This window comes from Rhea pennata, chromosome 5 (assembly GCF_028389875.1).
Source record: "Rhea pennata isolate bPtePen1 chromosome 5, bPtePen1.pri, whole genome shotgun sequence".
Taxonomy (NCBI): Eukaryota; Metazoa; Chordata; class Aves; order Rheiformes; family Rheidae; genus Rhea; species Rhea pennata.
This window is the reverse complement of record NC_084667.1, coordinates 11,405,439-11,428,993: the sequence shown is the minus strand read 5'-3', so window position 1 is coordinate 11,428,993 and position 23,555 is coordinate 11,405,439. Positions and strand designations below refer to the sequence as shown.

Sequence of the window (23,555 nt, the reverse complement as noted above, 5' to 3'; positions counted from 1 at the left end):
CTCACTCAAACGTAAGAGTTGATCTTCCATTATTGATCCCAAACTTGTGGTCCTAGCAAAGAGCCGAAAGAGCTTGGAAAATTAATTGCCAAGAAGTGGTTCCCATTGGCTATATTTCATCACCTCCTGACAAAGCAGGAAGTTCTCATTCCTGCTGCTTATATACCACACTGTGGCTGAGCTGCCTAGCATCATTCCATGAGAGAGATTCAAGATGAAAATAAGGAACCTTGCATGTGTTTCAGACATTGCAGAGATCCAAAACACAGATATCACAACCTTGATCAGAGCTTTGACAGACATCTGGGGAGCTCTTACATGAAAGCACTGAAATTGATAATCCCCAAACCACACAAAACAGAGATAACATTAGTGACTCAAATGACTAAAATATGAAACTAAATACCCTGGCTCTATTTCCTAAACTAGCAAAGGAACGACAAAGGGAGAAGCATCCTAAACTTGAACATATAAACGTAAAAATTCAGTTTCTGTAAATCTGAGATGAAGCAACAATTCCCTTTCATGCGAGCAGAAGGACATGGTCAATGCGGAATGCTCTGCGCCAGGTCTGCATAGGGATGCCTCCTGGGAAGGAGAGAAATGTCCTTCTGTTAGATAAAGATTTCATAAGAATACTGAAAACAGATGTGGTGTGAGAGAGTGACTGGGTATGCTGTGAAGCCAATAAAGGAGACAGTATATTTTAACCAGCAGAAGAGAGAGAAGCATGGGATAATGACCCAAACCACTCTGCTGCTGTGAAGCAGGCAACTGGATTCAGGCAGCGCTGTGTTTGTGTTACCAAAATGGTAATGAAATTGTCTGTCCTGTATGCTACTCTTTGAGCAAGAGTACGGGAAGAGCTAAAATACAGTCTCTACGAATACACAGAAGAAATCTCACATAATAGGGTTTGAGTACACCCACAGTCAGAATGTACACAGTGAAATCACTCAAAAAAGAACAAGTGTGTCTTTACTGAATATTTCTCTACACGTGTTCCAATCCTGATCATTTACAATCAATATGCTATAAAAGGAGAAGCAGCATATTGCAAGTTTAATCAACACAAGATTGCAATATGGCTTTATCAAGTCAGACATCTGAATAAGATGCCAGAACAATGAGTGGATTTTAGCAGAAGCACATACAGTACTGCAAAGAACAGACAACCTTTTGTCCTCTAAAAGAATATTCCTAAAGGAGTAAGCTGCTTGGATCCTAGTAGAATATAACCAATTTTTCCTTGGGAAAGTCTAGTTCAGCTAACTCTAAAATATATACAAAAATAGACTTGGATGGGACCTTAATTATTCTATCTCTCTGTCCAGCTGAAGATTATTTTGTCACACCTGAAGATACCTGTCTACAAAACATAAAGATCAGTAATATGTTTTACTTTTGGAGAAAACAGGCGCTGAAAGAACAGATGAATAAACAAATTGTTTTAAATGAAAATCTGAATTTCTGGAAGAAATTTAGAGATGTGTTCTAAAGTGTAGTTTCTTCCTTATGAAGGACTATAAACAGAGACTAAGCCAGTTATACCAGGGCTCTTAATTCACCATCTTCTCTGTTTAACTTGTTACAATAGACAAATAAGACTGATAGGAACCACATTAATAGTCCAGATTTAACTCTTCTACTTAAGAGGAAAGTCTGATAATTACTGCAGGATGAGAAGAAATCATACATTACTAAACTAGTGGAAGAAGAGCTAAAATAGCTGCTGGATGTATACTAAGCCTAAGCATCATTAGGTCCATGAGTTATGGGCTGTTTCCTATCCTGAATATTCTGTAATTTTAAATAGTCAAAGACCTTATAGACACATCACCATATGAAAACTGAGGTCTGAATGATGCATCTATCTATCAGTCTGAATGATTAACACAGGAAAAAGAAAGAAAAATCAGAACAGATGCTCACAAGCTCCCGAATTTGAGGTACAAATACAGTCCAAGCCATGCTGTCATGACTGTGGTGACTTAGGCACTGTTTGTTTTAAACACAAGAAATGAATGTTGATAGATAAGCATAACAGATCTGAAATGCATGGACTTAGAAAGACATCACCCTAATGATTCAGATGTTCTTCCCCTTTAGAGACGAGATATTTGCATTTCTTGATGTTCTCAGTCACAGATTAATCTTTGGTGAATAATACTGTCAACACAACTCCCCATCCAGATATCCAAAGGAATATCTGTTGATAAGATTTGGCTGTATACTTTGAAGATCCTGAAGATAAATAGTTGTTATTACTATGCTATGGCAAGCATAGTTCCGTGAACTGGCTTGTTACATAAGGAGTGGATCTAGTACCTTACTGCTTGCTCATGCAGTGTGTTACAATGGTGCTATTCACCCCCAAATCAGTGTTCACATCACATTAAGGTGTGGATACAGAACAGTCCTCCAATTTTGCCTGGCTACATCTTCCAGATACCTCTCTTTTTGCAACAGTGAAGCCGTTTACTATCATTGCTGAATATTTGTGGGAACACCCCTACCAGCTGAGAGATACCAAGATTACTATTAGGTTGTATTCTGTAATGCCTGGTTAGGTTGCAAAAATTAAAAATGTTTGCATCCAGCTAGTGCAGGTACAGCGCATGAGACCTAACAGCTGGAGGCATGACCTTCCTGTGATCTATGATGGTCTTGGAACTGTTCAGATCATTTCAGAGAAGTGTGCTTTTGCCATGGTGTAGTCTATCAGGCCACCAACCAAGTCTATTTATTTCCTGAATATGAATTAGATGGGAGTTATCTGTGTTCATCCTTCTGTTCTAGTATAAAATAAAAAGGTACCTGCAGAGATCACAATGTTATGTGTCATTTGATGGAGAAAGGATTCTTGTCCACATCACCTCACTATATGAGTGTATAAGGATATTTCTTTTTCACAGGAATAATTACTACCACAGCCAGACGGGGAAGAAATTACAGAGTAGCATTTTTAGATAGTAAATGACTCTCCATGTATAATAATCAATGCCAGATTTAGTTTCTAGAAAACAATAAAACATCAAGAAAAAATATCTTCTTTCAAAAATAAGCAATGTCCTTTATTTCTCCAAAGTAGGAAAGGGATGAACATCCTGCTCTGATACATTATTGTTATAAGGATATAGAAATGTGGAAGAGAAAGGTGCATGTGAGAGAGAAAAGAAGACTGGAGTATTCTGCAATTGGTTAGACTGCACTTCTCCATTGTCTGTAAATCAGAAGTAATCTTGGAAACAGCACAAGTGGTTCTCAAAAGGGACAAGGAAAAGATAGAAATTCATTAAGATTCAATAACAGTTCTTAATGTAAACAACAACTTGACTGCTGTTGAACGCAATGGCAAACAAACAACTGTGATCATTCTAGAAAAAAGTCTTTTTCTTTCTTTTTCTTATAGGGATAGAGCATAATAGACTATAACTAATAATAGGCTGTCTCTAAAGCATCCAAAGACTAAAATCTAGTGAGAGACCCTTTTGGCATATATAAGACAATCCATTCTTAAATTAAAAAGGCCATTCTCTTCAAAGCGAAGACATTTTCAGGATTCACTATATGCTCACTGGGCTCTCTCTTTTATAAGCCTAAAGGATCGTAGCTACACACGATACTGGGTAAATGCTGTTGCCATAGAATTTGATGAGCTATCTTCTGCTTCTGTTGCAGCTTGCAGAGGTATCTTAGCATTAGCTGGTCCCACAGCAATCAAAGATTTCAATTCATCATTATACTGAGGAGAAATCTGATGCAGAACAACTCACATTAGAATTCCTTTTTCTACTAAGAGCTGAAACTTTCTGGTCATTTCTCTGTGGAAGTGTTTTTAAAAGATGTTCATTTCTTCTTGATACATATTAAAAATCAAATTACTTGGAGTGGTAATAAAAACATTCAAAATTGTAGAGAGATTTCAAAATCATGTTCCAGCTGCTTCTGCAGCTAGTGTAAATGAAGCTGAAATCTGCCAGGACACTAAGGTTGTTCAAACATGCCCTTTTTGGTATGGTAAATCTCTCATGCAAAACAATACACAGAATGTCAAACCACTTTCTGACATTTTTGCAGAATTTTTTGTACTGCAATTTTCAAAGTTTCTAAGGTCCTAAATTCTTGGAAATGATTTATTACTATACAGAACCTTGCCACCTTGTTAAATGACAAGGACTTTTAAAATATATATTATCTTTTTATATTTATATATATATATACACACATACACACACACTCATAAATACATATATTTATATATTATACATGATACTGAACTGATTCAGATGGAGATAAGTTTGTAAAAAGTTGGCCGAATCTAGTAAAGATTCTGCAAATGAAGCAGCAGCACTTTTCTTCACAGAAGCAGTCTACCTCAATCTAGCTTCAAAATGTTAACAAAGCCATAAAGGCTAGCTAGGACATCAAAAAAGTTCAAAATAATACATGAAAAGAACTGGAAAAGATGAGTCCAAGCAGAATCACTTGTCATCTCTCATTTTTGTAAAAGTATATGCCAAACTTCACTTGCTAGAATTTAAGGATCCTAAAAAAAATACTAATAAGTACCATGAGAATGGGAGAAATACAGAATGTTTTCTCCTAAAGGAGAGTATCCTTACTTGCAGCTATCATACTGCATCTTTTCACTGCTGCTGTGGAAGTCTCGATACATTCAAAATATTTCAGTCCCATGATTTCAAATAACCTTGTTCCAACACAAAATAATATCGTTTTTGTGACTGACAGTTTTGAAACATAGATTACTAATGATGAACCAAAACTTGATCTTGAAGTGCCCTTTTTACTGTTTTCCCTTTTACTCTTGTGAACAGTTTTTCTAAGAGACCTGCTTTGGTACTCCTCTGAATAATGAAGTCAAGTATTTTGAGCAGCCACTGAAATATTTTGATTTATTTGATGTAACCAAGGTATTCCTGCCACAAGAGTTTGAATCTGTTAAATTGGTAGTGAGATTGAATAAAGTCTGGTAAAACCTGTTAACTTTTTGCAAGTGTATGTTTTTAAATGGTTTTATATGCAATAATGAAAATGATGTTAAGACTGCTTTAGATTTTACTTAAAGCATTACAAATTAATAGCTATGTGATTTCTTTATAATATGTTTAAGTTCTAAACCTCAAGTGACTTCTATTGTTTTGCTCTTAGCAGATATTTTCCACCATAATTAATGCTTCAGATAAATATTCAAAAATATTTCTTATACTTATTTTGAGATTGCTCTCACTTGGTTTCACTGAAGTTTATAGTACATCATCAGAACAATCTAAAATACTGTATTCTTTTAAATGCCCCAATTAACATACAGGTATTGCAATTATTGATCACATTTCAGAAATGGGTATCTCATGCCTCTCTCCTCCTGTCTTTCCTGAAATGGAATGGAAAGAGAATACACACACATATTTTGTCTTCCAAACGTTATGCCAAAAGATAAGCAAGGAGACCGAGTAGTTATAGAAATGTTTGGGGAGTGCAGTTGTAGATTCAGCAGGTTCTAGTGAAAACAGTGCATTCCTTGAATCAGACAGAAAGCAGAGCTTATACAGCTGAAATGTCTGCTGCTTCGCAGGAACAGAAGCCTCTTTGCTAAAGCATGAGTCATTTCTAGAGTTGTGAAGCCACAGAAAGCCCTCTGGACTAGGAAGTACTTGTTCTTTACTTTAAAGACACACTGGGTAACCTTTAAAAGTATCTTGAGTTATTTATATACTTAAAAGAAATGTTGCATAAGAAATGGTAAGTCTTTTTGACGGTGTGCTACCTGCATTACATACAATTGCTCTATCACATGGTCTGTTATATGAAAATGTTTATGTAAGTAATTTCAGCTTTTTTAATTACAAAACTTCCCTGTCTGGACATGTTATACTCACATTGCAGTCATATGTTTAATCCAGTTTAAAGTCAAGGCATCTCAATAATAATTAAAAATATCATATTATTCCTTTCAAAGACTTGTATCATCTCCCACACATTCTACTTTGAGGATTGTGATGCATGCAGTGTATGTTACCTCTGGACTACTACTTTTCCTTGTAGAGACAATTGCCATTTTAGTGCTGGAGAGTGATAAAGAGCCTACACAGCCAGAAGAGTCATACAGAGAGTATTTTCAGTAACACACAGTAGGTGTAATGAGTGTATGTAGGAAAGCATGCACTAAATTTTATCTATGAGCAAGCACTGGGCAATGTCCTCTGGAAAGTAAGGACCAGACAATGTTCCATTTATAATGTCTCCCTTTTTGTTTGAACAGTGATCATTTATGACTCCACAGAAGGAGAAGGCTTTGCTCCTTACTAAGGGAGTCTTTTCTCTCCTGTAGGAATTCTTTCCACAGATAGGGTAATATCTGTGATATTTAAAGATCAAAAAAAAAAAAAAAAAAAAAAAAAAAAAAAAAAAAAAGGAATTTTTGTTCTCTTAGGAGTTATAAATTCGTAGTTTATAACCATGTCTGTCAGAAATTATTGAGTATTATTCCAAAAGTTTTTACATTTGAATCTACAAATTTAAACATAGTATTTTACACTTTGTCCATTTAGAACTTTTGCTGTTTGATCTGTGATCATCAGCACTGATTATCTCTAAAAAATGAAGCAAATTTCCCAGCCACTGTAGCTATTCCTTCCTAAATGTCAGAGATCATTTAGAAATTCATTAAGTCTCCAGCTGCTGCTTCAGCTTTCACTTCTGTCCAGCTCTAAAAACAGGGATAGTTTTAGTAGAAAATTCTAAACATTTTTAGCCTCTTACCCTAATGCCAAAATATCTCCCAAGATGGCATCATAAGCACTTCAGCTACAGAATACGTATTTTAATGGAATGAACAGTATATCACTCTCTATCCTAAAATTAACATTACAAGTAAAAACAACTTTTCTCTAAGACTACTCCTTTACTATCTCATTCTTTGCATATTGTGAAACTTGAGTTTCATGTACCTTAGCCTTTGATCTTTAGAAAAAAAAGAATACTAATCATGATGAAACTGACAGGCTGGAAAGCAGATTACCACTTTTTTCATCTACTAAATTGAGGATTATAACTAGCAAGTTAAGTCTGGCCTTCCTCATTTTCAGTACATAGCAGATAATAGTATTTTCTCGGAAAAAAATATTGCAGGCCAGCATAATAAACTAGCTTCACCCCTTTGAGCTCCTCTTATTAGAATTATTTTTAAAGGCAGATATTGAATTTCTCATTGATCTACCTTCTATCAATAGTCTTTGTTCTTTGGGTAGATGTCAGTGCCTGACTAAGGTCTGATAAGGTAATGTTCAATTCTATTGCAAACTCTAATGCAGACGTTACCTTCAGCTCCCCATAGCTAAAATAAGATGGAGGAGAGAAGTCAGTCAGGTTTTCCTGGAGAGTTTTAGAGAATATTATCAGTAATGATCTGGAGAACCATTTTACATTAACCTTTTCTAGCATTGATATTTGTATTTTTTATTGGCATTGGTAAGCAATTATCCACCCTGTATATAAAATAAATTTGTCATCTGGATACTATTTGTCAAGGGGTTGATGGATTACATTTTTTCCTGATTTTGAAGCTACAAGTGAGGTGACTTAAGTGAAATATATTAAGAAAAGTCTGAGAGAAGCTTGTATCAAATTTGTTAATTTAGGTTTGACCCTTGATGGTGGAGCACATTCTAAATAAATTAAGATCATAAAAAGGGATAAAAGTTTAACACTGTTGACCATACTTTCACTCCACGGTTCAAGCATACTCAAAGTAAATAATTATGTGGGCAACTACATATAACTGTTCCTTTCATGTTGTTTTCCTATTATTTAGTTATCCTCAGAAAACAACATACTCCAACTATTCTGAGCTTTTTCACCAGTAGAAGTCTAGCAAACAGTGGCTTTAAAAATACTTTCAACAAAAGCTAATCTGATATTAGCTATTTATCCCATCACAGACATATTCCAACCACACACACATATATGCTAAAATATATATGCTGGCTTATATAAAGTATTTAAACATAAAAATATATGCTAACAGAGCCTGGCTACCCAAATTATGTATTAGATGTTCTACTTGGGGCAAAAGGAGAGAACAAAGCTATTATGATTAAAGCCTCATGCCCATATATCAATTATTGGCTAAACATTAAGAATATGTATCGAAGTGCCTTCCACAGTTATGTCTGTAGGAAAGACTTAATCATAAACAAATTCATAATTTCCCTTTATCTGTGCACATATAATGCTTGTTTCATTTGCTGGGTCCCTCAGCAGTCAACTGTCAATGAGGACATCATGAATGTGAAAACTTTTATGGCACTTAGCGCATAGTACTTTACAAATATCTGACTTTTCACTTTCCAAACACAACTATCCCTTTCTTTTTCTCCCCTAAAGAAATATTCACAATTCTGCGCAACATTTAGAGATACTCCAAGCTTTTATATGTAAACAAATTCTTTAGAGTTCTCCAATTTCAAACTTACACATCTTTTCTTCAAATATAGTGTGAAGACAAATGCTAGTCCTTATGTTTGTTGTCATTTACAAATAGAAGGTACTACGAAAAACTAAGGTGTTAACCTTAGCATCCCAAATGACTCTCAGCTTTATTTTTACATGCTGCCTCTTTCTATATAGCATTATTTTCAATAACTTTTAATTAAAATATAGAATACATTCCTTGCCCCATATACACACAGAATTGTTGGTTTCTATTTTTATCAAAGAATAAGAATTTCAAAACACATTGAAGTTAATCTCTTTTCTTCACAATGCATCTTTAGTACATTCTCATTTTGAAGAACAATAAATACTGGGTAATTCTCACTTATTTCAAATAATGTTTAATTACCAGGACCCCTTCATCCGCACGATTGCAAAAGAATCCTTTCAAATGACTATACTGAGTAGTATGAATTTTTACAACGGAGCAGCGTGCTTCCATTTAGTAGACAGGTTTATGTCACGGTATTACCGAAGTAACACAGTGAAACTGTTACAATACTCACAATCTTAAAAAACAAGGTTATTATGATAGAGAATAACTACAGTAACACAGGAGTTGATACATAATAGGAGAAACCATAAATGTCAGTCTACGCAGAAATGGTGAGAACAAATATATGTGTTACCTTTGCAGTGTTAACATTCCACCTAATCTTGTCAGAATGATGAGACATCTGAAACTAGAGGCAAACATTTCTGACAGAACAATCCTAAAGTTCCTTGGGTATGTTTCTAAAAGACAATATTTTAAAAAGTAAAACTCTGCAACCACTGCACCTTTACTGAACTCCGATGATTCAGTGGCATTCTCTCCCTTGTACGCTTCTCTAAGGACGATTAAGTCACATCATTTCTGAAATCCTACCAATAATTCAAAGGTACAGAACCACTGTCACAGGAAATAAAATCAAAATGCTAGGTATTTTATCACTGATGTGTCCAGAAAAAGAACATATCAAAAGCACAGACAAACACTGAAAAAGAGAATCATTAAATTTTAATCTTATATTAGCATTAAACTTGAAACAAATCATTCTTCTTGCCTAGATAGGCTACACTTCTTTAGGGAACTCAAAAATGTTCCAGAAGAACAAATATTCTGACTTTGGTCACAGTAAGTTACATCAAATGTACTCTACTATCAAAATGTTCTGGTTAGGAAATCACTTAATTTTGCTGCAAATTATATAATGCTACCGTTACTCAAAAATAATTGGCTTTCGTTACAACTATAGGTTCTCTGAGACATTTTGTCCATATGGACTCCGCTTTCCTTAAGCTTGTGACACCCGCATCAGAGACCGGACCCATTTGATTTGGGCACCCTGCACTCCCACCCATCACCTTGAGGCATCACATCCTAGTTCCCTCAAGTAAAAGCCATGAAGAGAAATAATTCCACAAACTATGGCTAACACAAACTAGACAACCCCAGGACAAAAAAAAAAAAAAAAAAAAAAAAAAAAAAAAAAAAAAAGTGATTTTCTGTGTTAATTAACATTATAAGGCTTTTTAACTCAGAAAATGTGGGAGTATCTCTTGGGAAACCTTTTTTCTCTTGGGTACTTCTGTTACAGGAACCGACTTCTTGAGAGGACCAATTTGTTTCAGCCTGTTAAGAGATCTGCCTCAGCTTCCTTACTTAAAACTTTTGCTATATTGTATTTTTTTAATGTGGGAAAGGCCTCCTCTTGAAAATTCTTCTGGAACCCCTTTAATAACCTATTTTGTGGACTATTCTGAGTAAGACAGATACTAATGTGTTTATCTAACATTTCTGTGGTTACTGCACTGCAATTTTATATTTTTCTGAGCTAGTCTGCCACCATGGCTGTGCACTCTGTAAGTACATAGCTCAGATGAATATTGCTCTGTAATTATGGTATTATACTGTGAATCTCACACTATTTGTAACTTTAATGGATTATGGTAAAAGGAGAACATATGTCCTGGAGGCTGATGATGTCTCTACATTAGCCCATTAGTTCAAAGCCACAGTGCACTTTTGATGGTCTCCATTTACCAGACTTTGATTCATATTGCAAAGTGATCTTAAACCATATGGAATACTTTCAGATAAAAATTATTTGTAAAATGGACTCCACTAGCACATGTAATACACTCCAGCAGTTAAGGGACAGTTCAGAAGACCCTACTAGAAGTAGTTTGAAATAAAACATAACAAAGGACATTTAATGCAGACGGGTCCCTAGCATCAACTGTTTTACTCTACACATGCATTGGTTAACACTATTTGATAACATAGACATTGCCTGCGATAAACATTCAGTTCTTGGCACAAGGGTATGGCATGAATGAGGCTAAGGAGAGCATTTTTAATTTTACCACCACACCTTTTGCTTGTAATCTTATTTAGCTTGTAGAGATCCATTTGTGAAAGCCTTTAGGAGACCAGCTAGGCCAACATGCCAACTCTGTTGTACGGTCACAGAGGAGATGAGCAACCTGCCCAACACACTCAATAAAACTTCAGAATCCACCAAAAGCTTTCCATTTTATATCTGTTCTCAGACACAGCTTATCAACATGAAATCTAATCTAGATAAATCTCACGCAGCTAATAAGAAAAGCATCTGGTCAAACAAAATGCCTCTAGCCGCATGGTTCATCCCATCTGTTTGTACTGTAAAGACTATTTTACACCATTCCCTTTTGAAATTTCCTCAAAAGAACTTTTCTGTTGGCCTTCTGTTAAAAAGATGTAATGTTTCCTATTCTCTTTTAGACAGTGGATTTTATGCATGACTGGGTAACTAATAGGATTAGAGTACCACAAAAAATGTAATCAGAGGAGTTTAATTAGGTGTAATCATGTATTGAAGTACTAAGCATCACCGTATTAATACAAATTTTACATGCTTGCATATCACAGGGAGGCAGTGTCATTTCTGGTATCCTCCTTCTGTGTTTTTCCAATCAAGCCATTAAAAAAAAAGTTTAGAGAAGCACCCAGATATAACACATAATATGAAAGCAAAATAAACTACACTATCTTAGCAGAATTATCTGTCTTCTACCAGCTATAAATCTTTTTCAGAAAAATACAATCTAGTGAACCACTTTGTGATGAACAGATGACTGCTGGGTTACGATCACATAAGGTTTCAGCTTCAGCAGTTCTAAGTTAATGCTTTCTGTTATTAGGAATTTCTGTTGGCGGGATTTTTTTAAATTCCCTGTTACACTTCATTTCTCTATGTATAATATTGTTTATAATTCACCGTGAGATTATCTGTAAATAGTTATAGAACACAGTTTTATAAAAAAAGCAAACTGATCTCCTTTTTTCCAGTAGGTACGCTGCTAGGTACATCTCATTTGCCAATCATAAAAAAACTTCAGAAAATCTATTCACTACAAGAAAAGATTATGTCCCAGATCTCTCTCAGACTCAGTCAAGCCCCCAACCAATTATGAAGTTATCAGTTACGATAGGACAGCATAACATTTCTTTGATAGATAGCAGAAAAGAGTCATCAGAATGTCCTCTTATAGGGCACATATAACCAAACAAAACTTACTGTAAATAGCTCAGATGGAAAATGATTTTTATCATTCTTATATAAACTTTATGTCAACTTTTTATATCAGCTTTAATATAAACTTGATTTACTTCTATGTTGTTGTGGCAAAAGCTATTTGCTGCTCAAGGAAGCTGCACCTTGTCTTCTGCTCTCAGTCACGCTACGCGAGAGCCCACTGAGGACCGGCTTAGCGAGAACAGACGCCCCAGGAAGCGTTGCCCAGCGTACTGGAGAGGGCGAGAACTTAACAGAAATTACGGCAGAGAGAACAAGAAGGTGCCCGCAGGCCTGACGGGGCGTCAGGTGGTGACTGGTAGAGAGAGATGTATTTACCAGAAATGGAAAGTGAAAGCAAGCCAGCAGGAGGTCAGAGAAATGTGGTTACCATGGCCACAGAGAGAGGCAGGCAGCTTTATCCTGGTTGGCATACAACCTGCTGGAAGACAGGAAGGTTTGTGAACAAGGATACCACCTCCTGTTGTCTGCTTCTGTTGTATTTAGTGGAGAAAGACTTCACAGACAAATGAGCCAGCTGACACACACTAATCTCCCCTCCGCAGGGCAACACCACAGAGAATACAGGTTAACCAGAAAGAGCAACTATGTCCTCGTTTGTCCTGGAAATTAACTTTCAGCTTTTTCTCTTTTTCCACTCTAGAGATAATTCCCTCTTTGCAGGAGAACTACAGAACTATTTTGTTTGCTTTGGAAAATAAATAATAACACTACTAAAATGATTATACAGCACTGGTATGGCAATTCACCTTAAAAGGATTCACAGTCTACCTGCCCTGCTCTTCTCAGTGCTCTAGCACTCCCCGATATGCAAAACACAGGGTCAACTACTTTTGGATCCTCGTAAGATCAAAGTTCATAACAAAATACAAAACACATTAGTACAAAGTAAAATTATCTTTCAAGTCTCAAGTTTAGGACACTGTTTCCCTGCTACAGATGAGAATGCTGAAGTATCAAAACATGAACTCTTCTGTTCTACTCACTTTAAAATCTGACAGATCATAAGCGGAGAGAGCTTTCTCCTTACATGGTCAGAATTAGTTACCTAAATATTTTTGATTCAGGTTAGGCACTTCAGCTGCCTGCCTCTGCTCAGCTTACTACCTCCTAAAACGCGCTCCTGGGAGACCCCCTCCGGGCGCTGTACGGGGAGACAGCACAATTACCTCAGGCTGGCAACTCCACGGGGCAAAGCAGTAGACAAAGTTTGGTATGGCAGTACTGATCGCCATAATATACAAGGTTAATGCTGATTCATGGACCTAACTTTTTACATTTCGAGGGACCAGATACTAAAAATCCCTTTATTATGTTAGTCCCAGTTTCTCTTAGTACCACAACTTGATAAAGCTACATTTCCTTTGCCTGCATTTTTCTCAGGAGGTATAAAATTTGATTCCTTGAAATCTCAAGCACTTGGGTAGAATGTACAGTAACATTTTCAGTGTCTTTGAAGTCGTTGAAAAGAAAAATATATCCAGAGATCCAGTTTGAGAGCCCATGTGTAGAGCTACTAGATGAAATCAAACTAATCAAAAGCATGTAAACAAGGGCAAAACCAGCATTTCATCTCTTAAATCAATTAAGACTACTGTAAACATCCAGCATACATAATAATTTTTATAAGAACATTTTTTAAAAGCTGTATTATGTTTCATTAGTGAATTAAAATAAAAATCATTTACCAATACCTCCTAATGCTTCATCTTCACCACACATACACATTGTGGGACTGAAGATATAAGATCATATAAAATAAGGATATTCTAGTCATGGTATTACCTGTAAAAGGCATGCTCTTACCCATTTCTGTCATGAGATGTATCTGGGAGATAAAGGCATCACTAACTATCAATAATTTAGGTTACAGGAAAATCTTTGCTCTCAAGTGAAAGGTCTTTAACTACAGTTTATATCTCAGATGCTGCTGCTTTGCAAACAAAAAATCCTTCTCACATTGGAACAGAAATTACTAACATTGCCTCAGTGTCTTCAATATTTGTGACAGCTTACAAGAGCAAAACAAGCAGCAGTAATTGCTATTCTCATGTGTAAAGTTAGTGAGTATACTTTTCTATCCAGAGCATTCAGGCATTTGGAGTCCTGGCCAGAAAAGCAGAGACAAAGTGTTTGAGATACTCGAGCAGTCATGATAGTGATCAGAGGTTGGCCACTAACAAAGGTAAAGAAATTTGGGTCATCCACACATATCTGGTAGGGTCTCTTCCAAATCAAAAAAGTGGTTAAGGCTCTTCAGCACTAGATGCCAAAAGGAATGATGCTCAGCTTCTCCCATGTGAAGTTTCATCAGCCACTCCTATGGACATAAAGGACAGATTCTGTCATGTAGGTATTTGACACCATAGAATCTGTGAAACAGAAGATCTCAGGGAAAGTCAAGGAATCAGCTGGACAGACTGATTTTATTTGTAGTCATTTCAAATAAATCTATTTTTTTATGTTGGAGAGTCCAACTTGGCTTTGAAATACAGTCAAAACTGATATTAAAATAAACTTACTTTGTTCACAGATATGTTCAGAAATACTATTGCATATAAAAGTTTAAATCTCACAAATTCCTAAGTCACCTAGAAAAGTTATCATCTAAGAAGACAAACTGTCCTTTTCCCCTCTGGCTACTTCCTTCTCTCTCACCCCATCTTTCTTAAAATTTTCACCTCTTGGATTTCTGTATCACAGGAATCTGGTGCCTAACTGACTGAAAACATTTTGAGAGGACTATCCCTAGGTGTTTTAGCTCTTCATGAGAAGAATTTTCATATACTGAAACATTAAGAGAAAACATATTTCTAGAGAATACAGAGCACTGTGCTTATCATTATTCATGGAAAAATGTCTGTAGTCTTAAATGTGGCCTTTAATACTTTATGTACACATGGTTTCACATAAAGACCAACTGTTGAAGAATTAGTGATGTTCTTGGAGGAGTATAAAGCATATTTCTGTGTGAAACGGCAGATAATAGGACTAAATTTCCATCTTTTTCCAGGACTACTTAAATCTAAATTACAACCATAACAGAGAAAAATTTCTGACAAAAGATTCTCTAAAATTGACTACACTACTAGAGGAGGTAACAATTTAACCATTTCTCTACACTGGAACATCTTTCTCAGACCAAAAGTCTTACAAGAACAAAATACAGTGGCAATGTATTTCTTGTGCACGTTATTTTCATGTACTGAACAGTCACTACCAAATTAATTTCTGTTCTTGAAACCATGAAGTGCATGTAGCCCTACTTGAAAAGCATATGGAGAAGCACTTAAAAAAAATAGAACAGTAACATTCATCTCTGTTGTAAACCTGCAAATCTGAACAAACCAAGTATTTTCAGAAATCTTTTAATGGATAGTTTTCTCACCAACAGAGTCTTGTTCCAAAAAAACTATCCTTCACAATATCATGCATTTCCTTTGTAACGACCGAATGCTACAATCAAAAAGAGCAACTTTTATGGTATGATTAATCATAAGATGTAACTGTTTACATCTAACAAGATCTACATGTACATCACACAATTTTTCCCTCATTGGCAATAGTCATAAATTGCACTTTATGCCTCAGGTAAACTCCAAATTGTAAATACAGTTGGATTTTGTCTTGAATGCCATTAACTAGAACTAAAAAAAAAAAAAAAAAAAGAAAAGAAAAGAAAAAAAAAGGTGTATTTTTCCTCAAAAAAAAAAAAAAAAAAAAAGCTATTTTTCCTCAATTTCAGATGATGTAGATGCTGAAAAACTGTAGTAGTGATTGGTTCCATGCAATTCTTTATAAGATTGATAAGGTGCCTTAGGGAAGTTAGGATTCATGTTACCATCTCTGTCAGAAATTCTCTTAATTCAAATGCCCATGAACACCCCAGTCAATCAGTGGGATAGGCAGCTTTGATTAATGCCAACACTTACCAAACACACTCATTCATAGAAATAGGCACACATATGCACTGGCAATATTCCAGACCCACAAACCATATATCAGCTCACACATGTATACACACAGTAAAATCATGCATATATTTTCAGATGCAAGTACAAATATATTCTAAACAGTCTGAAACAGAAACACTATAAACACTTAAAATAGCTGTGTATGTAATATGGGCAAATAAATTCTCATATGTATACATTATACAGGATATTTTTGAAATTATTACTACATTTAGAAACACACATTTCATTAAACTTCTAAAGATACTATGCAACTGGCAGGTATATTCAGACTTATAGTTTTTTCTCTTCCACAAACTCAGAGACAGCAGTCTGCTTACAACAGTATTCTACCTAACACGTAAGTTACGTGAGCTAACAAAGCCTGTGAACTTCTTTTCCCATAAACTATTCTGAGCTGTAAAATAAGATATCCTAGCTCTATTTCTAGGATATATTCAAACGTTGTCAGAGACTAATTTATTTGTCATAACAATCACTGTTCTCTGCTTGAAAAAGTATCCTCCTTTGCCACTTAAGCAAGCACAGTTTACTTTGTATGGCCTATAAGAAAGCGTTATGATTATTCAAACTCCTGTGGACTCAATTAAGCAAACTGTCAAGCTAAATCATATATTAGAAATGAAGATATTTTTCTTCTATTTCCATCAAATTAAAAACCTTAAAAAATCATGTTTACATAGGGAAAGAATAGTTGTGAGGCAAAATACCTCCAAACTACTGTGCATGGAGGAAGATTCCATCTTCTGCCCTCTCTAAATGTAACATTCTAGTAATCTCATTTGTTCTCATTTTTATTTCCCTCTCTTCTCTTTTTTTCACTCTAATCTAATTGGAGAAGCTTTTCAGAATTTAAGACTCCCCCTCTTTTTACTGCAAGGATGCTCAGTGTCCCTACTTGGCAGCTGCTACTCAAAATAACTTCTTCAATTGCTGTTGCCTCATTAATTCAGACACAGAAGAATATTTTTCCATATTTGATATAGATTTATCTATTATACTCACTGCTATTGTGTCTTAGCATCTTCCAGTAGTGCCTTATTTCATATGAATAACATCTGTTATATTACATAACCTCAATCATAAAATTCTCATTCTCTCTGCTTGGGAAAAAGAAGGCACAAGTTTGAGAAGCTAGATCTTTTAAGGTGCATCTTTTAGTGGGCTGACTTCAGTCACAACCTAAAAAAGCACATTTCTCCAACATGACGAGACAGCTAGTGAAAATAGGTATAGCAGGTATTTTTTTCCAATCACTTCAGGTAGTTCTGACTTAGAACAGCAGAATCCTCCCTCCACAATTACATGCTGGCAACACAAGTATTAATTTAATATTTCTCTGTCTTCAACATTAGTAAAAGGTCAAAGGGTTTGGATTTCTTATATTAAAGGAGAAAGATATGGTTTAGGGCTTTTCACAGTTCTTGTTCTTACAGTTTTGCTGCAGTTCTCTGAACATCATGAAAAAATGAATCAACAATAGTAAGTTTTGAAAACTATCTTTCTTTCTTCTGAATTTCAAAACCTAAATGTTGGACCTACCCTAATAGATCATGCTCTTCTTAATAATTCAAGATAGAGGAGTCCTTGGGTTTCAGTGGGGGTAAATAAATTTTGGATTTGGTGATGGCAGAGTGACAGTTTTGATTCTGATGCACATAGAGGCAATCATTGCACTTGCTTACAATGTGCTGGATGTTAATTGAAGAGGAATAAATCTTCACAACTTCACATGCTTTTAACTCATGTCTAGGTCAGATGATTCTATACCCACTTCCATTTACTAGATTTTACACTATTCTTGACTCTCTTTGCACAGCCAAAAATGCATATATGAAACCAAACATTGGATTAAATAATTATAAAAAGCAAAGCAATAGGTCAGACTGACTGTGCAAATCCAAAGGCATAAAATACAGAACCTGTTATACTTACCATACTAACAAATCTAGGTCAAACTTGCAGCTAGCATCAATCTTTTACTTTATGGAGGAACAAAATAGACATAAATTACTAAAGCATTTTGCAGGATCGGACTCAGCTATAGTGACTTTCATTATAAGGCACGTGTCATTGAAGGTAAGCTTCAGTACTAATGATTTCCATCTATTCCGTTTTAAGCACAGATATAATATGAAATAGCTGGGTGCACTTTTGATCTCCAAAACAGAAGGGCACTAAATTTATATTTATTTTTATTACTAAAATGTAACTCAATGCTTACAATAGTCCTGCATCTGTCTTCAAGTATCTAAACATAGATGCCTTGAATTAAACAAGTTTTTGGCATCCACAAATCCTACTGAAGTCAACTTATGCTTAAGGTAAACTGTACTTCTAAAAATAATACGAGTTCTAGTTTACATGGTTAAATATAGATCTAAGAATTTTACTTTAGGCATCTTTTTTTCTATGATACTAGATCAGAATTGGATAGATAATAAAATGTTCCAACAGCTTAAATATATGTATCAATTAATAAATCTGAAGGAACCATTGCTAATTTTTTTTTAACTACTGATTCAGTTTTAGATTTAGTTTTAAAACATATAGTTTTAAATGTTTCGGACTTAATAAAATTGGACTATTAAAACAGTTTAAATTAATATGGACTTTGAAAATATCAAGGTGAATACATACATAAATTGTGTTCCGTCAATTAAAAGAGAGTTTAAAATAAATGCAAAGGGTAAAGGTCTATTTTTATCATTACAGTAATTTTTAATTTTAGATATTGTTCCAGATAACTAATCAACTCAGATATTCAATGCATATAATCATTCTTGTTTTCTATTTTCAGAATTTATCAAATAGGATGGTAAGGAAAGGCCATATACTCTCTGCATTTCAAAGTAAGAAATAAGATGGCTTCTTTCATGTAACATTTCTGTAATTCTCCCAGCAAATTCAGTGTTGAAAGGTAGTAATACTGTACCTTAATTTCTTCTATTTCATCTGGCACTATCTTGTATGCAGATATAGTCCCACCCAACCTGAAATTGGGAGAAGAAAATATTGTCAAAGATCAACACAAAGCACAGCATGGTAATGGTATCACAATTAGTTTAAACACAAAAATGCCTCCTAACATTTTAGGGGTAAAAGCCAACAAAAACTGAAATAACAGCAAAAACAAAACAAAACAAAACCTTTCCTTAATTTATCCAAATAAAAATCATCTTTATGTGATTAAAATAAGCATTAGAAACATGGTGTCCTTGACTAGTCTGAAAGGTACGAATTAGGTCAACCAAATAGAACTACCATGACCAGGACTTTATTCTTTATGTTAACTGCTATCAACCATCATATTCTATATTTTTTTGGTTTGTTTTTTAAGTTGTGTGGATGAGTTTAAATATTTTAAGCCTGATATAATTTGTGTTCAGTATTTCACTCAACTGCTGCACTGGTTTAAATGTATCCCAATGCAATTCTAGAAATTCAAATGTTATAATTACACATGCATGTACAGACCTCACAAACCAAATAGACTATGGCTCCCATTTTTGAAAAGTCCCTGGGGTTCACAATTGGTAATAAAAAGTGGAAAGTGGGTGATTTGCAATGGTTGACACTTGTGTAGAAAAATAACTTCTTAGTTCTACATTGAATTTGCTGAACAGCTCTAATGAAAAGTATTTTTCAATTTCAATTTGTATCCTGCAAAAGTTTATGCTAAAGAATATTCATGTTGGATGCACAAATACCATGTACTATATTTGGTGGTAAGTATGGTTAAGTATTCTGCAGAAACATGCAAACATGGTTCCTTTTGTTTCTTGAGGTAGGATCATTGATAGTGACAAATCAGACCTAAAAATACAACTGCATTAATGACCTCCCTGCTGGCTCTGCACAGCAACACAGCCATTTTCTAGGTCCTACAGAAATGGAAATCACATAGAAAACTATTGTGAAACAGTAGTCAGCTATCAAATGTATATTTGCATTATCTCCCTATTATTTGACTTTTTCTTTCAATTGTCAGCATTTCTACACAGTTTTATTCTTTATTTTCAATCTTGAAATTATTATAGATATGGCTTACTCAACCTAAAAAAGGGAGAAAAGACTAAGAATAAAGATTAAAAATATGTTAACATTTTCCCCACAAGTCCTGCCTACAGATATCTCCAGAAGTAGGTCAAAAATGAACTATGAAGTATTTAGACAGAACATAAAATCTCTGTACAGGGAAAGTCCACTCCAAAGTTCATTGCTCCTTCAAGTAATGAGCTATGATTACTGTGGTACCGGCACCATCTAGATATTACACTACCCAAACTTATCACCAACATTTAGATGAAAAAATGCAGAAATCTGCCCATTTCTTTACACATCTGTCTGTGTGTGTAGTTTGGCTGCAAGTTTCACAGCAGTTTAAATGTGTATGGTAAGAGAACCCAGATGATAACAGAGCATGAACTCTTCTAATGGTCATAATTATGGAATATGTGAAGAATTAAATTTTTATTTTTACTATATAACAATGAGAACACCTATGAGAACAATAGACTTAAGCTGTCTGTTTGGTAACCTGTGAGTAGTGTAACTGTAATATATACATAAAACTAAAAACAGTGTGTTTTTCTTCCAAAATGCCTCTATTAATTTTGCTTTCACACACAAAATATTTACACTGTATAATTCACTCACCAAACTAACTTTGCTAGTGGCAGAACTTGTTGTGATCATGCTATATCTACTTTACTCAAAAATCATAAAACCCAGTCTCTTTCAACCTCTCTCGAAAGAATATATTCAGTTTGATGCTGCCCTATCATTACTACAAATCTCCCACAATGAGAAAGGCCCAGGGCATAAGGGCTGCACGATATCAAATACAGACATACAAGAGTTACTGAGGACAGCTAAAACATTGTGATCAATGTTAAGAAAAGAATATGCCTGAAGAATAGTAAAACCAAGCCAAAATTGAAATTCAATGCATTAGTCAGTATGCCCAATCTAAGGAAATCTTTGTATTTCAAATATTTCTCTGAATTACTTTTGAGGGTCACTATCAGTTGCAACCTATCTAATGTTTTATATTAACTTTTTGAGCAGGTTTGGTACACTTGAATATAATACAGCAAAGAGCAAGGGCAGAATTCAGTTCAATTAGGACCCAATTCTTGAGCAAGCTCTCTTCATCTTTCACACATTCTGGTTTTATTGTAGATTTTATTAATTTTTTCTCCAGTTAAACAGCATAACATACAGCATCCTAGGACATAAATGGCACTTTATCTGGCAACAAACATACAACCAAAGAAGAGCAAAGCTAAATATATAGCCAGCTAGTTCCATTAAACTGAAAAGATCATCACAAACTTCATAAATAGAAACTTAACATTCAAAGTCCTTCTCCTCCACACTGCAACATTCTCCCACTATAGCAAGTCACACAATTTAATAGTGCAATTAGTTTAATTTAAATAGTAGTTATCTTTAATTTTTTACATATATATAACAGGTCATTACCGAAAGATCGCACAAATTATATTCAAATTTCTGTAGACATCAGTCTCATTAGGGGAAGATCTGTATCACACTCTGCAACTACTACAGATGCTCCAAATTCACTAATCCCTTTCCAGAAGAGAAACGAAATGATTCCTAGATGCAGAAGGTAGAACTGATACAATAAAACCAAAGATCCACACATGGCATTGGGCTAAACTGGTAAGGTACTTTGAGGGGAGAATCAGAGAAGGCTGGATGGATATTGCATAAAAATAATAAAAGAAATAATAAATCTTTTATAACTGGTTCCAGAAGAGTTTGTAAAAGAATACAAACTTTGTGTCTTTTTGCAGGGAAAATATATCAGATGAAAATGTATCTCAGAGGGACATGTAATACGCAGACTTGGTTCACAAAAAGGACTTAGGAGAATGCTGAAAGGAAGGTTCCTATAGCAACCTAAGAAATTAGCAAAATATAGGAAATAATCTGATGCAAGGTCAACCCAGTTGTATTGGAACAGATGGAAGCTCTACTATTTTGCTACTTAAAAGTAGAATATCGCTGAAGAGAGAAAACTCGTATTTCTTCCAAGCTAAGGAAAGTTAAAAATCAGGAGCAACTGTGCTCAAAAAAAAAAGCAGAAAATAACGAGCCATTGCCCAAACACATACTGTTCATGAAACAAAAGAGAATCTGAGAGAAAAAAAAAGTAAATTGTAATTGTTAACTATACCATTTAAAAAGGATGTTAACAAGCAGCAATTATCCTTATTTTAATGTTATCCTTTTATGACTGGCTTGCTTCATGTTTCAATAGTATATCTAAAATGGAAACTAGATTTCTGATTTTTAAAATAGATAATCTGACTCTAGAGTTGACATTTTCACCGGATTATTTTTCACACATTTGGAAGCTGGGCTTCTGACTGTTTTTTCCCTGCCCTTACCAGCCCTTTTGTTTCTCTTCAGAAATCCATTTAGTAACTCTGTGTGTGTGTGTGCACAGACAGATACATTATATTATTATGGTATAATTAATATGTAAGATACTTGTTTGGGGTGCTTGGACTGAATCTATACTGTTCTCCTTTTTCGATTATAATTCTGACCAAAGACATGAACACAGTATGTCTTTATACACAATTTTGCCATAAAAAGCTATTGATCCATCTGCTAAACTTAATAAATGAGTCACACTGAATGCAATGGAGTCAATTTTCTAAAAATAGCCATGCACCCAGCTCAGCTGCTGTCATTTGCCAAGTTCTCTAATGCCACTTTAATTAACGTTAATCTTTCTTCAGATAGATCACACTGTCTAAACGATGCCAAGTTGTCACTGAACATCTCCCCGAATCTCTTTCTCTTTGAAAGGGGACCCCCCCAAAAAAACTTCTGCTGAGGTTTTGCCAGATCCATCTCCCAAAGGTATTTGTTTCCTATCTAAAGGATATCCTGCTTTTTGACAGAGCCATCGACCGAGCAGAACAGTCAAGGAAGAATGTGCTTGGAAGCAGGTCAAACGACTCGGGGTCAGTCTGCCCGTTTCTAAGAGCACGTTCATTTTACCCCGCGCTGCTGAAGGAGGACACGTTCCCAGGCTTCTCCTCCTGTCGGGGCACCTGGCCGGGACCGTGCTGTTAGCCCAGCCGCCTGGGCAAGCTGCACGCTGACCTGAGAGACACGCGCAGATCGTCAGGCCCTGGTCCTCCCAGCCAGCCTTCACACGGCTTTCCCGGGAAATAGAGAAAGCAGAATTTAATTTCAAAGTGACTTTGCTCTCTACTAGCCACGAGGGCACCCTAGAATAGACACAAAGCTCCTTTATTTGATACCAGTTTCTACTGACCTTTAAGGAATCGTTAAAACGCCCTGAAATGAGGTAGTAAAGAGGGCATACTATTTTGGGCTCCCTTCCGACTCACAAGGACGTTGGCAGCTGGAGGAAGCTGGGCGAGGACTGGCATCGTGGGCTGCACGCCAGCAACGAAGTGTGCACAACCGGCCGACTGCTTTGGGAAGACGGTGTTAC

General features: G+C 35.4%; 1 protein-coding gene across 7 annotated transcripts in view; it reads right to left on the bottom strand.

Moving 5' to 3' along the window:
• GPHN (gephyrin) overlaps window positions 1-23,555 on the bottom strand; it is a 300,320-nt gene that overhangs the window by 157,225 nt on the left and 119,540 nt on the right. For all 7 annotated transcript variants that reach the window (XM_062575845.1, XM_062575846.1, XM_062575851.1 and 4 more), the window contains exon 3: window positions 18,987-19,044. In XM_062575845.1, coding sequence (XP_062431829.1) covers window positions 18,987-19,044 — 58 coding nt within the window. The remainder of the gene's footprint in view (window positions 1-18,986; window positions 19,045-23,555) is intronic.